This window comes from Orcinus orca, chromosome 15 (genome assembly GCF_937001465.1).
Source record: "Orcinus orca chromosome 15, mOrcOrc1.1, whole genome shotgun sequence".
Taxonomy (NCBI): domain Eukaryota; kingdom Metazoa; phylum Chordata; class Mammalia; order Artiodactyla; family Delphinidae; genus Orcinus; species Orcinus orca.
The window spans coordinates 16253993-16269691 of NC_064573.1; the positions used below are offsets into that span (position 1 = coordinate 16253993).

At 45.3% G+C, this 15699-nt stretch overlaps 1 protein-coding gene across 5 annotated transcripts in view; it reads right to left on the bottom strand.

Annotated features, from left to right (window-relative positions):
* NEDD4L (NEDD4 like E3 ubiquitin protein ligase) overlaps window positions 1-15699 on the bottom strand; it is a 344838-nt gene that overhangs the window by 170927 nt on the left and 158212 nt on the right. The window contains exon 1 of one of the 5 annotated variants that reach the window (XM_033424921.2): window positions 9651-9883. The exons of the other annotated variants lie outside the window; for them this stretch is intronic. Within the exon in view, the coding sequence (XP_033280812.1) occupies window positions 9651-9673 (23 nt within the window). The 5' untranslated portion in view covers window positions 9674-9883. Of the gene's footprint in view, window positions 1-9650; window positions 9884-15699 lie in introns of those variants that run through there. 5 annotated transcript variants of the gene reach the window in all.

Below are 15699 nucleotides of genomic sequence, written 5' to 3' on the forward strand. Positions count from 1 at the left end.
ATGAAGCAATTGACAAAGGATTAATCTCCAAAATATACAAACAGCTCATGCAGCTCAATATCAAAACAAAAACAAACAACCCAATCCAAAAATGGGCAGAAGACCTCAATAGACATTTCTCCAAAGAAGATATACAGATTGCCAACAAACACATGAAAGGATGCTCAACATCACTAATTATTAGAGAAATGCAAATCAAAACTACCATGAGGTATCACCTCACACGGGTCAGAATGGCCATCATCAAAAAATCTACAAACAATAAATGATGGAGAGGGTGTGGAGAAAAGGGAACCCTCTTGCACTGTTGGTGGGAATGTAAATTGATACAACCACTATGGAGAACAGTATGGAGGTTCTTTAAAAAACTAAAAATAGAACTACCATATGACCTAGCAATACCACTACTGGGCACATACCCTGAGAAAACCATACTTGAAAAAGACACATCACCCCAACGTTCACTACAGCACTATTTACAATAGCCAGGACATGGAAGCAACCTAAATGTCCATCAACAGAGGAATGGATAAAGAAGATGTAATACACATATACAGTGGAATATTACTCAGCCATAAAAAGGAACGAAATTGGGTCACTTGCAGAGATGTGGATGGACCTAGAGACTGTCATACAGAGTGAAGTAAGTCAGTAAGAGAAAAGCAAATATCGTATGAGAACGTGTATGTGTGGAATCTAGAAAAATGGTACAGATGATTTTATTTGCAAAGCAGAAATAGAGATACAGATGTAGAGAACAAACATATGGACACCAATGGGGAAAGGGGGCTGAGATGAATTACGAGATTGGGATTGACATATATACACTATTGATACTATGTATAAAATAGATAACTAATGAGAATCTACTGGACAGCACCAGGAACTGTACTCAGTGCTCTGTGGTGACCTAAATGGGAAGGAAATCCAGAAGAGAGGGGATATAAGTATACATATAGCTGATTCACTTTGCTGTAACAATAGGAACTAACACAACATTGTAAAGCAACTACACTCCAATAAAAATTAATGAAAAATAAATAAATTTTAAAAATGTATCACTAGCTCCTTATGCACCACTATAAACTTTTATTCCAACTGTACAAGTTCTCACTGTCTTTTTTCATGCTTTTGTCATCTATCGCTGATCTTTTCCCCAAGCATGAAAAGGTTTCCTTTCAAAATAAACATGTGTAAACTTCATCGTAGATGTGAATTTTCACACACCAAACTCTTAAACAGCCCTTAATAAAGGCACATTATTGAGAAAACATACACTGTAATTAACCTCAACATTTTCCATTGAAGTATAGTTGACTTACAATACTGTGTTAGTTTCAGGTGTAGAGCAAAGCGATGCAGTGATATATATAATGTATATGTATATACACATCCTTTTGCAGACTCCCTTCCATTATACGTTATTACAAGATATTGAATATAATTTCTGTGCAGCTGACATGGATGGAGGTACCATCCAACAGTGCTCATAATTACATCAAATATAAGCTTCTTGGGGATGTGGCCGGTGTCACCACAAAAGTGAGATGCAATCTCTCTCTTCACTGGGTCATTGGGGGGAAAGTGTGTTAGATGACCCCAAGCAAGTGAGCATGCAGGTAGCATGCCTGTTTGCAGCGAACCTCTTTATAAATGAACACAGAGCGATCAGAATGCGAGAAACAGCACGGAGAGCGCAAGCGCTGCATTCTAGCCAGAGGCCGCTTATTAGCTGCTAATGAGATTTACACTCTATATATTCGACAGTCTGTAATTTTGAGAAAATTTTAAAAGGCAACTAGGTCCTCCTATGGAGAACACAGAAGAAACGAGCCCCCTGATTTTATGTGACTGGGAAAGGTGTTCTACAGCAGGGCTTCCAGCACTTTGCCATGCATAGCAATCACCTGAGGATTGTGTTTAAATGCATTCTGATGAAGGAGGTGTGAGGTGAGCCCCGAGAATTCGCATTCCTAACAAGCTCCCAGGCGATACTGCAGGTGGGTGTAGCAAGGCTCTAAGGGTGATTAGAATACAGCTCATTCAGGAGAGAACCGCAGGTGTGGAAAAGTGCACGGATTTCACATAAAGAGCTCAGACTGGGACGTCCAGACTGGAGAAACAAGTTTATATGTTGGTGCTCCCCAAGGCCTTATCTTTTTTTTTTTGCGGTACACGGGCCTCTCACTGCTGTGGCCTCTCCCGTTGCGGAGCACAGGCTCCGGACGCGCAGGCTCAGCGGCCATGGCTCACGGGCCCAGCTGCTCCGCGGCATGTGGGATCTTCCCGGACCGGGGCACGAACCCGCGTCCCCTGCATCGGCAGGCGGACTCTCAACCACTGCGCCACCAGGGAAGCCCCTCAAGGCCTTTGACTGCTTTTCATGCTACAATGCTCACTGGGTGGGCTCACATCCGGCTCCTTTTCCATGACTATGAACTGCTAAGTGGCAGCCACGTTGACTCCAGCCGGGACCCTAAGCTTGAGCACCAGAAAAGCAAAGAGGGGACCCTTCTGGTGATCCCAACCCAGTGATGATGCACCCCAGCCGCAAGCCCTCACCTCCTCTGTTCCAAGTCTTCTTAATGCAGCCAAGTATTAACCTAATCACCCAAGCCAAACACATGGGAATCACCCACTCTAAACTGGTTCTTTGTAACCTCAAAGATAGAGTCCAGACGACTGTGGCATCCAAGGTCTGCCTGGCTCTAGCCTCTGCTTGCCCCTCCGAGGTCATCTTCCATGTGCCTTCCACACTTAGCCAAGGGGGAACTTCGTTTAGTTCTCCGATCACACCATGACCTTTCTCCTCTGCTGGAAATGCCCTGATCCCACCCGGTCTGCACTTGACCCTCACTCGACCTGAAAGAGCAGCTCAACTGTCTCTGAGAAGGGCTTCTTAATGCCAAACCCCACGCCCGCTGGCAGAATCCGCCTAGTACAGCCGTCGTTTACTTACGTGTCCGCTACTGTGACTGGCCTAGAAGCTCCTTGAGAACAGGGCCATGGCCCGGTCACTTGCGTACACGACATTCGGTCACACAGTAGGTTCCCACAAGTAACTGCTTTACAGGGTACAGTGATGGCCCGAGGGCAGGTTAGGCACGGGGGTGTGTGGTGGTGATGTGTGGTGCGGTGGGTAAACCTCCAGCTCCGTGGTAAACAAAGACTGGAAAATAGCACTAGACGAATCATGGAACACCCAGAATTCACATGCTGGGCAGTGGCCGTCTCTATTATTTGCAAGCATAATACCGCTAAGAGAGGGGTAAATCGGACGGAAATACAACAGCCTCACTCACAATTTCTTGGTTCTTTTTCTCATGTCATGGCTGAAACCAAGAAATCCAATAGTAATGGAGCGGAAGCCGAAAGTGAAGGCTTATCTGCTCTGAGGGAATCTGAATGAGAGGCAATTAATAAAAGATTAAGGCTAAGTAAGACCACAGTGGAACATGCAACCACAGCATGCTGGATGCTGAAAACCAGAGTGGCAATTAGGCAGGGAAAACCCACGATGGGTAAAACCCTCGCCACGTCGAGGAACAGCTTGCAAGGAGCCCCACGGAGCCAGTCCCCAGTGAGCAGAGCTCTCTGTGTGACCGAAGACGGAAGCTCGACCCTGACCTGTGGAGAAAGTCTGTAAGAAAGGCCGGCGGTGAGACTTTCCCCTCAGGGTCGTGAGAGCCACCCAGCCAATTCCATTCTACTAATGCTTAAAGGTGGGGCGAGGCCACCTGCAGACAACTCACCTCAAAGTATGGACGACTCAGAAGAAATTACAGCCTCCTGATTACCCAAGTCAGGACCACAAGGGCACCCGGTGGCTCCCCTCACGGCCCCTCAAGGCTCAAGTGTCTGGTTTCCTCTGCGGATCCTTCACTCAGTACATTCAGAAGCACCTACTACATCACAGACACTGGCCTAGGCACCTGAGATACACCAGGGAAGAAAACATGTGAACCCCCTACCTTTGTGGACTTTCCCCTCTAGCAAGGGGAAACAGGTGGTAAACATACAGATGACAAACACTAAAGAGAAAAGAAACATAGCAGGCAAAGGGGACTGACATTGGAAGGTGGAAGGAGGCACTGGTTGCTGTTTATTAGGGTGGTCCCGGGACCTGTCCGAAACAGCGATTTTTGAATGACTTGCAGGAAATGAGAAATCATTAAGTGGAAGACGCTCACAAAAATTTAACAGTCGCACATTTGACAAATATAGGATTTTTTTCCTTCTTTAATGGCTGCCTTGGTTTACTTGATTTAGGGTAACATAGCAACGTCATTGAGGGCATGCACCCTGGAGTAAGACACACCACGTTTGTTTTCTAGTTCCGCCACCTGAAACTGGAAATAATCGGATGTCATGATGGCTATCAGTTAATCTCATCAAATGGTAAGGGAGGCCTCCAACCCTTTACTTCAGCGCTTGGTGAGCTGCAGGTGTCTGCAGTCCTCCCACAGCTTCCCTGCCCCCGAGCACAGCACGGGAACTTGTGGCCCTGACGACCTAAAAAACGCGGAACACAATGTCTCGTTCTCAGGGATGCTGGGTTAAGTGCAGGAAGTATGGACGGCATCTCATAAATGTACTGTTCTGCGCGTGTTCACATTCACCCATCCCTCTCAGTATTTCACCTATACTTTCAAAATAGTAACAAGCCATTCCAAGGCTTGGATCCATAAGTCGCTAAAATAAATTTTGACTTCAAAGATGAGAGCTCAATGTTGGAGGTCACGTAACTTAACATGACTCCATTTGGCAACTGACAGAACTTGTGTCATGTCAACGGTACAGCCCCAAGTTCAACCCTTTGCCTCTGTATCTAGGCTGCCACACCGCTTAGAAGGTGGAATAATTCGTTCATTCTGGGCTACTCCATAGATGAGCATGTGCCTGGCTTCCAACATGCATGAGATGAGATAAACATGTCTGATGGGCAGAATTTTTTTTTCCAGGAAACATCTTTTCATTCTGCTCTAATAGATCAGTGGTGGATTTTTACCCTTCTAGGCACAATAATGCATAGCTTTCTATGGGAAAGATGTTTTAAAGGTCTTTTTTTTTTTTTTTTTTTTTTTTTTTTTGCGGTACACGGGCCTCTCCCGTTGCGGAGCACAGGCTCCGGACGCGCAGGCTCAGCGGCCATGGCTCACGGGCCCAGCCGCTCTGCGGCATGTGGGATCTTCCCAGACCGGGGCATGAACCCGCGTCCCCTGCATCGGCAGGCGGACTCTGAACCACTGCGCCACCAGGGAAGCCCTTAAAGGGTTTTTTAAAGCAGGTTTTCTAACCACTATCCTAGAGTCGGCCACAACTTTCAAATTAACCAAAAACAGCCATACTGGAAAATGTTAGAAACTACCATGTGAAAGAAAAGGAAAAAAGGCTTGTCCACCCATGCAGTTGTTATTCCCATGCTTGGTTATTATACGCTCCCTTGGTTACTATCGGCTGAAGCTCCCTGCAGATGCTATGCGGCCCGAGGGCCCGGGCACCAATGGGCACTTGGCCTCCCCAGCACCCAGCTCCCAAGTGGCCCCCCAAGGGGCTCCAGGGCACATTTGTTGAATAAATAACCAAGCCTCGCCTCAAGAATGGGAGGCCGTTTAGACCCTTACTGGTGTGCTCTTCATCTGGAGCTCACAAACTGCTTTTTAGTTTGTTCTCTGCCCACACTTCTCCCCTCCCCCACAAAAAGCAGCCAAGCTAAATATAGATTGTTCACAAGCATGACAAAAGGGTGATTTAATTATGATGCGGTCCATACCTAGGATGGGGCAACTGCAGGAGGCCTGCAGCTCTGGGCAGATGCCAGGGAGGGCTGGGGTGCCTCACCCACAAATGCTCTGCTGAGTCTCGCTGGGGAGTCCATGGGTCTCAGCCTTGAACTGGTGGTTATTGCTGGCTTTGTCATCAAAGCTTTCTGTACTGTGTCATGCTCAAAATCTAATTTTCATGGCAACAGCCCTGCAGTGGGTGATGCCTCATCTCCCGGGATTTGCAGTCCCGGGTAAGTGACAGGGCCCTGGTTTGGTCTTCTCGTTCTCACTCACTCTCTCTTTCTCTGACAGGCATACCTTTCAGCTTACATAATCTTTCTAGCCATTAAGTTCTTTATTTCCTTTGGAAACAGAGTTCCACTGGCACACACACACACGCAGGGAAAATCGCTCCATCTTCAGTGTGTGGCCTCCCGTTTAGGAACAAAAAATTTAAAAGAAAAAAATGTTTTAACTAGCTAACGAAATTAGGGGACCTATTTTTGCCAGTTTGATTAATCTCACCCATCAATCAAATCATAATTGTCTTTGATTGCCATCCTCACTCAGCCCCAAGCTTAAGGGCTGTTCAAGTGTGTATTCCAAAATAAAATCTAAATAAATAAATAAAATCAAGTGAAAACAATAAGAGACAGGGGAAGAAGCAATCAACCTTTTAAAAGAATTTTAGGTCCACAAAAACTGCCAAGCATAAGTGAAAAACAGGTACCCCTCAATGTCTAGCACAAAGATAATAAATATTCAGTCACTGACAGACTCAAAGAATAAGGAGAAGACGAATTATTTCAAAGTAACGAACACAGTATTACAAATGTCCTCAATAACCTTGTCTATGAGTTAAAATAGTCACACACCATATTATCAGACAGGACAGTGTCCTTCAGACATATCACTCACTAACTTCACATACAATTATGCCCTTGAAAAACCTCAACACAACAGGGCAAGGAAGAAAACGTGGGACATATTAAAATGCCTTAAAGCCCGCCACACCATTTCCTTTAACGAAGCTGGAGACTTCCTTGAGTCTCAGGCTAGTCTACTTAGCATGGCAGATCTCGGACAAAATCAACTCGCCAACCCTGTTAATTGAGTTGCACGTTCAAGTCCCTGCACTGGAAAATGCTCCCACAGATCACAGCCCCAGGACTGCACCTGGCCTCTGGTCCAGACTCTGTGACCAAATGCCCTCCGTAATGTGACGGCGTTTCCAGTCACTGACCTGAGTCAGAGGTGCTTTACGATCACATGTGGCCCGGTTGCCTGCAGCGGCAGGATGAGTAACAGTGCGGTGAGCAGGACAGCTTACATCATTGCAGGTGGTGCTTTTTTAATGGGTTCCTATTCAACTCCATTTACCCCACCGGAATCTATCATCTCTGAGTTTCCACTTAGTGTGAAGCGACACCGCTAACTGCCTCTGGGAGGTGACGCTCTGCCACGTGCCCATGTGCTGTTCCAAAAATTTCCACGGACATGTCCGTTCTCTAGGAGCAGGAGAATCAAGCCTTTGTTTTCAGGGATAATGTCAACCGGGAGCTGGCACTTTAACCTTTTTCCCAGTAGCTACTCTTCTAAGATGAATAAGCAGCTCACAGCTCTCTCAACAGCTGAGAGTACAGCTGGTGGTTATCTGGAAAGATCTCGTGATGCTTTTGGCTCATGCTGTTTTGGCGACAACACTGAAGCAGGAAGGATTTTCTCTACGATCTAGACCTCAGGCCTTTAGAGGAGCCAGGAACAAAGCCAGCCATCTTTGACTCCAGGAGGGCAGCTGGGGGGTCTCAGCCAGGCCCGACCCCCAAGTCCTGGCCAGCGGGCGGGATGGCACGGGGAGCTGCCTACCTGTGACCCCGTCTACCTGGATATAGAGAAAACCCAGCCAAGGGTGGAGGGCACACAAATATTGACTGTAGGTGAAGGCATGCCAAGTGAGCCTCGGTGGAATTCTGAGCCACTGAAAACATGGTTGAGATAGGTTTTGAAAACACCTGGGAACCTGTGCTTCTGCCATCACCGTGAAGGTGAATGAACTCAGATGCCCCTGGGATCCGAGGGGAGAGGCCGGCAGGCAGGCTACAAGCCCACCTGTACAACGAGAAGCCCTCGACGTTGCTAGAGCATTAAATCATCATTAACTCAAAACACACAGGAGGGAAATCACAAGGCGGAACAGACTTCTGCCAAGGTGAGAAGCATGGCAGCTCTTGAAAATCGACTCGGAAACGCCCTCAGAAGTACAGGCTGATGTACTACCTCGAATGAACCACAAAAAATCAGAACAACCCTCCCGCCCCAACGCAACCGTCATAACCCCCAAAGTCTTATCAACTGCCTCTAAGATGCTGTCAGTAAGTACAGAGGGCTCCCCATACCCACCAAACAAACCACTTCAGAATAAAACTCTTACATTCCTCAAGTAACAAATTCCCATCATTCTGTCCCTGCCTTCATTTGATATCTTTAAGTTACAGTCCACAGTGATAAGAGAATGTCCTAAATGTGGTGTTTTCTAAAATCAACATTTAGCTGCACTACAAGACTCCCCACACACACAAAAAAAGCTGTACATGAGAATCGTTCCCACTGCTTTTCTCCTGTCTAAATAGAAAGCATTTCCTTCTCCTGTCTTCTTAAAAATTTCACCATCAGCTTCCTCAAATTCCCATGGGAATGAAAGTTCACCTCTTCCTCACAAACATTTAGAAAAGGTGGTGGGGGGAGGGAGGCACTACCACGTAAGTCCTTTAAACTCCCTCTTATAGTTTAGTTGCTTGCTGTTTCTTTGATGGGCACAATCTAACTTGAACACATGTAAACAACATACTTCACAATGTGAAATAAAGAATAACTCGGATCTGACTACAGGCTTGCATAGTTCACCTTGCTGATACCTTTTCGTCATCATTTGACCTTAGGAACACTTTCTTGAACGTAACCTGGCCCGTTAATGTAAAGGTGTGACCTGCACTCCAATCCATTTTAGCAACACACAGACATACACTAACTAGTTAACAGTTTATGAATCATCATCAAATGAGACAGTAAAGAAACAAAAATCACGTGTTAATCGTAACGCATATCCATACGTATGAGTAGTGAGGGTGGGAAAATGATAAGAAAACCTAAAAGGAAACCAGCTGAATATGTTCTGGGCTTAAACTTTTGCTCTGTCCAATCAAAAATAACAGTAATAATAAATGCATTTAGAATAAGCCATGTAAGTCAAACATTAAAGATTTCTATCATTACCAACCAAAACTTCAGATATAAACCATAAATCATTCTCCAAGCAAACCATTTCATGACCTAAGATGTGATTTCATCTGAGGCCAAGTACAGCTGGTGTCTCCCTCTTCTCCAGTGAGATTGTTAAGTCAGAAATACTCAGAGAAAACAGAGATCCAAAACAAAACAGGAAGAAAAACATAACTGTTTCCTCCCCAACCAGTGATTCTTAAATCAGAGAACAACGTTCACAGAACTTAAGTGGTCGACATTTTCCATTATTTCCAAAAAGAAAACAAGAGTATCCACGGTGCTCTCATCTTCGGAATCAAAAGTGTACATTTTTCTAAATAGCCAAGACAGAGATAAGAAAGCTGAGAGGAGAGAATCAGGAGAATTCAGACCACAGTTCTTTTCAAGTTTCATTTTTTGCTGCCGTCCTGTCTGTGTATACGGAGAGCAAAGCTGATCAACTACAGGGAACTCTGAACACCAAGAAGTAATTTACAAGGGGAAATCTTGCGCTAGAATAATGCCACCGATACAAAAAGGACTGCATCGAAAGCAAACTCTGTGCCAACAGCAGACGTTGTGCATTCATATAATAAAAGCAGACAGTGGAGTCTTTATCCTTACCTACAGCTGTCCTCAAGGCTCATGAAAAGCAAGCCATCTCTCCCGCCGGAAAGCGTCTGGGGGGCTAGCGCTGCAGTCACAGTTGGGACCTTACCGCCACGACCCTTGGGTTCCCAGCCCCAGCTTCCTTCCCGGTTTTGAAGGGCTGCCCACTCACACCTCTGCTGATCCTCGGGAACCACCACCAGCAAGTTTTAACACAACTGACGAGGAATGCCCCCGAGCTGGCTACTTATAATGATGATTCACTTCAACGACAGCTAGAAAGAAATGCTTGTTGGTGGAAAAGGAGTTGAGTCAACTCCACCCCTACCGTAAGGATTAAGTAACTCCACGCAGCTCGGCAATTAGCTGAAACAGCCTCCAGGTGCCCTAACCTGAGGTTACCCGCAGCGCTGCTTCTCCCCGTGGCAGTTCTCAGCGGCAGGGAGAGGAGCCCAGGGCTACCAAACAGGACGGGTAATAACGAGCGTGCACATGGTTTCGTGAATAACTGTAACTTGGGCTAGACTATTTAAAGCTGCTCATTTAAAGCTGTTTCTGAGTTTTCTGGGAAGACAGGCAGTAGAGGTCTGTCCTTCACCTTCTACAGTGAACTCGGCTTCTCTCCAGTTCCTGCGTGGGAGGCTGCACACCAAGCAGGCGGAGAGCACAACCTGCTGCCAGCCCCACCGTGCCCACCAAGAACTCAGAGTCTTCGTGGGGGAGGGGGGGGGAAGCAGGGCAGAATAAAGGTAACTATGATGCAAACGACAACAGCAAACAGAACTGACAGGTTGGGGGCATTTGGTGTCATGAGAGACAGCACCACTCTGTAAATCCACCATCTCTGGTGTGCAAGCCCATCTTCAGATGAACTCATTGGGTGCCCTACGGTATAGGTCAAGGGCAGAGTGAGGTCGGCAGAGCTCACCTGGATACTCTTCAGCACTGTGTCCTCCTTACGGGGTACAGCTCAGCCACCTGACCACCCTTTACTGAACCCCTGAGGCCAAGTTAAGACATGTCTTCTTTCCTTGGCTAGTGACAGGCACCAGTTACACCTCTGGGCTCTCACTGGAAGCAAGTCAACTCCCACTCTACAACCCCAGCAGGTACAGCTGCAACAGGAAGTGCTCCCACTTGTAGCAAAAAGCTAACTTTCCACATGAACCCAAACGTTCCTGGCATGTCAGCTGAGAAACAATAATCCAGACTTTCAAGTTCCCACAGGTGTTGGAAGGCTGGGATTCCCAGAGGTGCTGGGACGACAAAACAGGTCACCAGGGGAGCCAGTGACCTCTAGTGGCTGGAAGGATCACTGAAAGCTTGCTGGAGAAAGTCCACACCTGGTTATCCAGAAACCCTGTCCCCAAACACACCCTCAGAGACGCAGGCCGACAGGTCCAACCATTTTCTGTAGAACTTTCTAAACAACGAGAGAAATACCCTGAGTTTTTAGTACTGAGCAGGTAAGGACACACAAGTGCAAAACAGTGTAATTTAAGAGCAGGAACTCTACCTTCCTTGACTAAAATTAGTATCTAAACTTATAAAATTAAGAGGTTTTACATTCACACACTGACTGGGAGGTTAAAAAAAATAAGAACCACAATATAGTATACAAAAATATACCTAAACAAGCTGAGTAACAATTTTCCTGATGCCTTAAAGATAAAAGGCACCTATACTTCCCATGAAATATTATCCAACTGCTACAGGCTGAATCGTCCACCCACAGATTCTTATATTGAAGTCCTAACCCCAGTACCTCAGAATGTGACTATGTTTGGAGGCTCTAAAGAGATAACTGAGCTAAAATGAGGTCATGAGCATGGGTCCTGACCCAGTGTGACTGGTGTCCTTATAACAGAAAACTTGGACAGATACGTACAGCAGGAAGACAATGTGAAGGGACAGGGAAGAGACAAGGCGGCCGTCTGCAAGCCAAGGAGAGAGACCTCAGAGCAAACCAACCCTGCTGACACCTTGATCTCAGACTTTCAGCCTCCAGAACAGTGAGACAATAAATTTCTGTTGTTTAAAGCCACTCAGTCCATGGCACTTTGTTATGGCAGCCCCAGCAAACTAATACCCTAATTAAATGATGATTGCATTCCAAGTGTTCACACAAAAAAATGAAGATAGAATTCAGATTTCTGAGTAACGACCATTCTCCTTTTAGTGTGTTTACTCCCTCCCTGTCCACAGAGGCTCTGCCTTGAAAAGTGCATAGAAAAACCTTATTCTGGACAAAGGGGGTAAAAAGCCTACACACCCTTCAGACTCCACTTCTGCCTCCTCGATTTATACAGTCAGGCTCACCGACGAAGTGGTCTCCATCCACATCTTACTTACTCCCCAACGGACAATCAGCTTCTGCCCAATCTCCACTAACAACGCAAACCAAACCTCGGCAACTACAATCCTGGCACTGAATTAGGAAAGGCTAACAATGAAGGAAATGCTAGAAGTCTCTTTAGTTCAAGTCCTTCTGTCTAGAGAAAGAAGTGAGGACCCAGCCAGAGCAGCACCACAATCTCGGAATAAATGCTAAAGCAGATTCAACCCAGACGCGCAGTCCTAGTCCAGTGTTACTAGCCCTGCTTCTGCTACACTATGCACTGCGGACAGCCTGAAATGATCAAATCTCTCCAGCCCCACAAAGAAAAACCACTGCTCCACGGAGCAGCTGTAGAAAAGAGGATGCAGACGCTGGATGACAAGATGGAGTATGACCAAGGTCACAGACTAAGGCTACAGGCTTTCTTAACCTGGGCTCCCCTGACATTTGGGGTAACTCTCCACGGCAGGAAGCTGTTCTGTGCATCGTAGGATGTTTAACAGCATCCCTGGCCTCTACACACTAGATGGAAGCTCCCCCCGGTGTGACAGCCAAGAATACCTCTAGACATAGCTAAGTGTGTCCTGGGAGGCAAAGTCATCCCTAGTTGAGAACCACTGGTTTAAAAGGACAGAACCTTGTGCAGAGCGAAGGAGTTGGTGGCCTTGGAGAAAGAAGCAGGAGGAAGTAGGTGATACGGAGGAATAAAAGGACAAGTGCTGCTGTAGACACACCAGGAAAAAGGAAGAGGGAAGGCAGGGTGTAGTATTTCCCCAACGAGGGTCTTTTTTGTGTTTTATTGTTTTGTTTTTTCCAAAGAAGCAGAAGACTGGGTCATAAGCTGAGGGTAAGGGGATTAGAGATTGAGTTGGGAATATCCAAGTCTGGGACCACCAGAGAGCAGAAAGGGTGCAGAGCTGGGCTGAGGCAAGGATGCCTAAGGGAAGACAATACCATAAACAGAGTGGCCCCAGCAGGCACAAAACTGAAGGCTCCGACTGCAGTCAGAGGATCCAGAAAGGTGTGGAGGCTGGCTAGATGAACGTAATTGGAGCTCCTCAAGGGTTATGGACACAGTGCCGCAGATGTGCTGTAGTTTCCAAGGTCACTGTGGTCAGCAGTGGAGCAGAGTAACCCAGCATCAGCTGAAGCTGAAAACAGGGAAACCAGCTAGAATCTGTTGCAATAGAAAGCCTAAAGATGGAGTATCACTGAAAAAGAAATAAAGAGCCTACTGACAATCTAGAGGGCTAAATAAACTCATCCCCTTTGACTTAATTCCAATCCACGGAATCTTTGCCAAGGAAATAATCAGGGGTGTGAGTTGAGCGTCAAGAAGTTCACTACACGGCTTCCCTGGTGGCACAGTGGTTGAGAGTCTGCCTGCCGATGCAGGGTACACGGGGGTTTGTGCCCTGGTCCGGGAAGATCCCACATGCCATGGAGCGGCTGGGCCCGTGAGCCATGGCCGCTGAGCCTGCGCGTCTGGAGCCTGTGCTCCGCAACGGGAGAGGCCACAACAGTGAGAGGCCTGTGTACCGGAAAAAAAAAAAAAAAGAAGAAGTTCACTACAAAAATAAAAACACTAAGCAACCTTAATGTCCAACCACAGAGAAAATAAATTACAGATATCTATATGCTCACGTCCTCAAGGAATATTTTAAGACGTGGGAAAACATTCACAGTATAATGTTTAAAAATGTGAGCTATTAAACTATATATGACGTAGCCCAATTTAGAAACTGTTCATATTTACATGTACACATTTTTAAAGCACCTGAGTCAGTCTCCACCAAAGCAACAGAAGTCATTATGAGATTTCCAAGGTTAACAAAAAATCACAAGAAAATGGGATTGCGGTCTTGGAGAAGGTGGTGCAACAGACGGAGTGGTCAGAGAGGAAAGGAGGGGAACCAGCAGCCAAGAAAGACAAGGGTCAAGGGCTACATACGGTTAAAGGGGAGTGTGCTGAGCAAATCAGGCCTGTCTGGATTTGATGAACAGGAAGGTGCTGGTATCTTAAGACAGATACATGAGTTTCACAGTGTTGGCAGGATGCAGTTAGCAAAGGGAGTGGAAGGGACAGCAGTCTTTCTCAGAATTCCCCACAGTCCTTACTGACAAGGAGAGGCCACGGAAGGCACACCTGTGAATGACGAGGTGTGGGTCTACCAGAAGTCTGCCAAGAGGAAAGGCTGCTTCTATCCCTTGGCGTTTATTTTTTTAAATTTAAAATTTGAAATAATGTTAAAACTGCATGGCAATTCTTTAATTCTATATTACTTACACAGTTAAATGCATAACCTTCATATGGCTCCTAGCACTTCTGATACGTTACCCTCAAATTTTGCTCACTATCGCTTACTACACTTAGAAGACTGGGATGGTTTATAAGATGGGATTTTATGAACCACCGCAAAGGGTCACCTTGGATCAGTATGTTCCAATGGAAAGGAGAGGAAATACATAAAAGGTAATTAAATTTTAAGTTCACATAAGCAGAAAGAATTTTTAAAAAGTACAAAGACTGACTTCCTTCAAAACAAGATCTTATTAAGAATAGAAAACCTGAATTTCAGAGTAGCATTCCAAAAACTTCAGAGTTTCTACTTTGTTTGCTTTTGGTTTTAATCTTAGGAGGATTTGTCAATTACTGAGATCATCTAGAGATTTTTTTTTTCCCCATAAAAGCCAGTATAAATTTACCCATACTCTGCAGCCTTTGAATATTACTCAGCCATAAAAAGAAACGAAACTGAGTTATTTGTACTGAGGTGGATAGACCTAGAGTCTGTCATACAGAGTGAAGTAAGTCAGAAAGAGAAAAACAAATACCGTATGCTAACACATATATATGGAATCTAAAAAAAAAAAAAAAAAAAAAAAAAAAAGGTTCTGAAGAACCTAGGGGCAGGACAGGAATAAAGACGCAGACGTAGAGAATGGACTTGACACGGGGAGGGGGAAGGGGGGGAAGGGGAAGCTGGGACAAAGTGAGAGAGTGGCACTGACATATACACACTACCAAATGTAAAACAGATAGCTAGTGAGAAGCAGCCGCATAGCACAGGGAGATCAGCTTGGTGCTCTGTGACCACCTAGAGGGGTGGGATAGGGAGGGTGGGAGGGAGACGCAAAAGGGAAGGGATACGGGGATATATGTATACGTATAGTTGATTCACTTTGTTATACAGCAGAAACTAACACCACAATGTAAAGTAATTATACTCCAATAAAGATGTCAAAAAAAATAAAAACATGCTTCTAAAAATAATACAAGTTTTTATAAAATGTTCACTGTAAAATATTTGTTAAAAAGCTTCATTGTAAACAATACTATAGCATTATTCCAAATACATAAACTATTTCCATATGCACATATAAATACAGCCAAAGGACTAGAAGGAAATAAAACAAGATGGTACCCAACGATCTCTCTCGGGCTATTCAGATTACAGGTGGATATTGCTTTATACATCATCTTTTCCAATGTCTAATTCTTTTATAATCAGGGAAAAAAAGAATTATTTAAAAATTGCTAAGAATATACTATCACTCATTTATAAAGAATGAGTAATCAAATGAAGACTCCGAATGCTGGGGGAGGAAAAAAAACACCAAGTTTCTGTTTTGTTCAAATCCAGCTACAGTTAGAAAAGAAACTAGGACACTTGGAGGGGGAGGAATAAATTGAACCAAACAAGGATGACATGACACAGGCAAAAA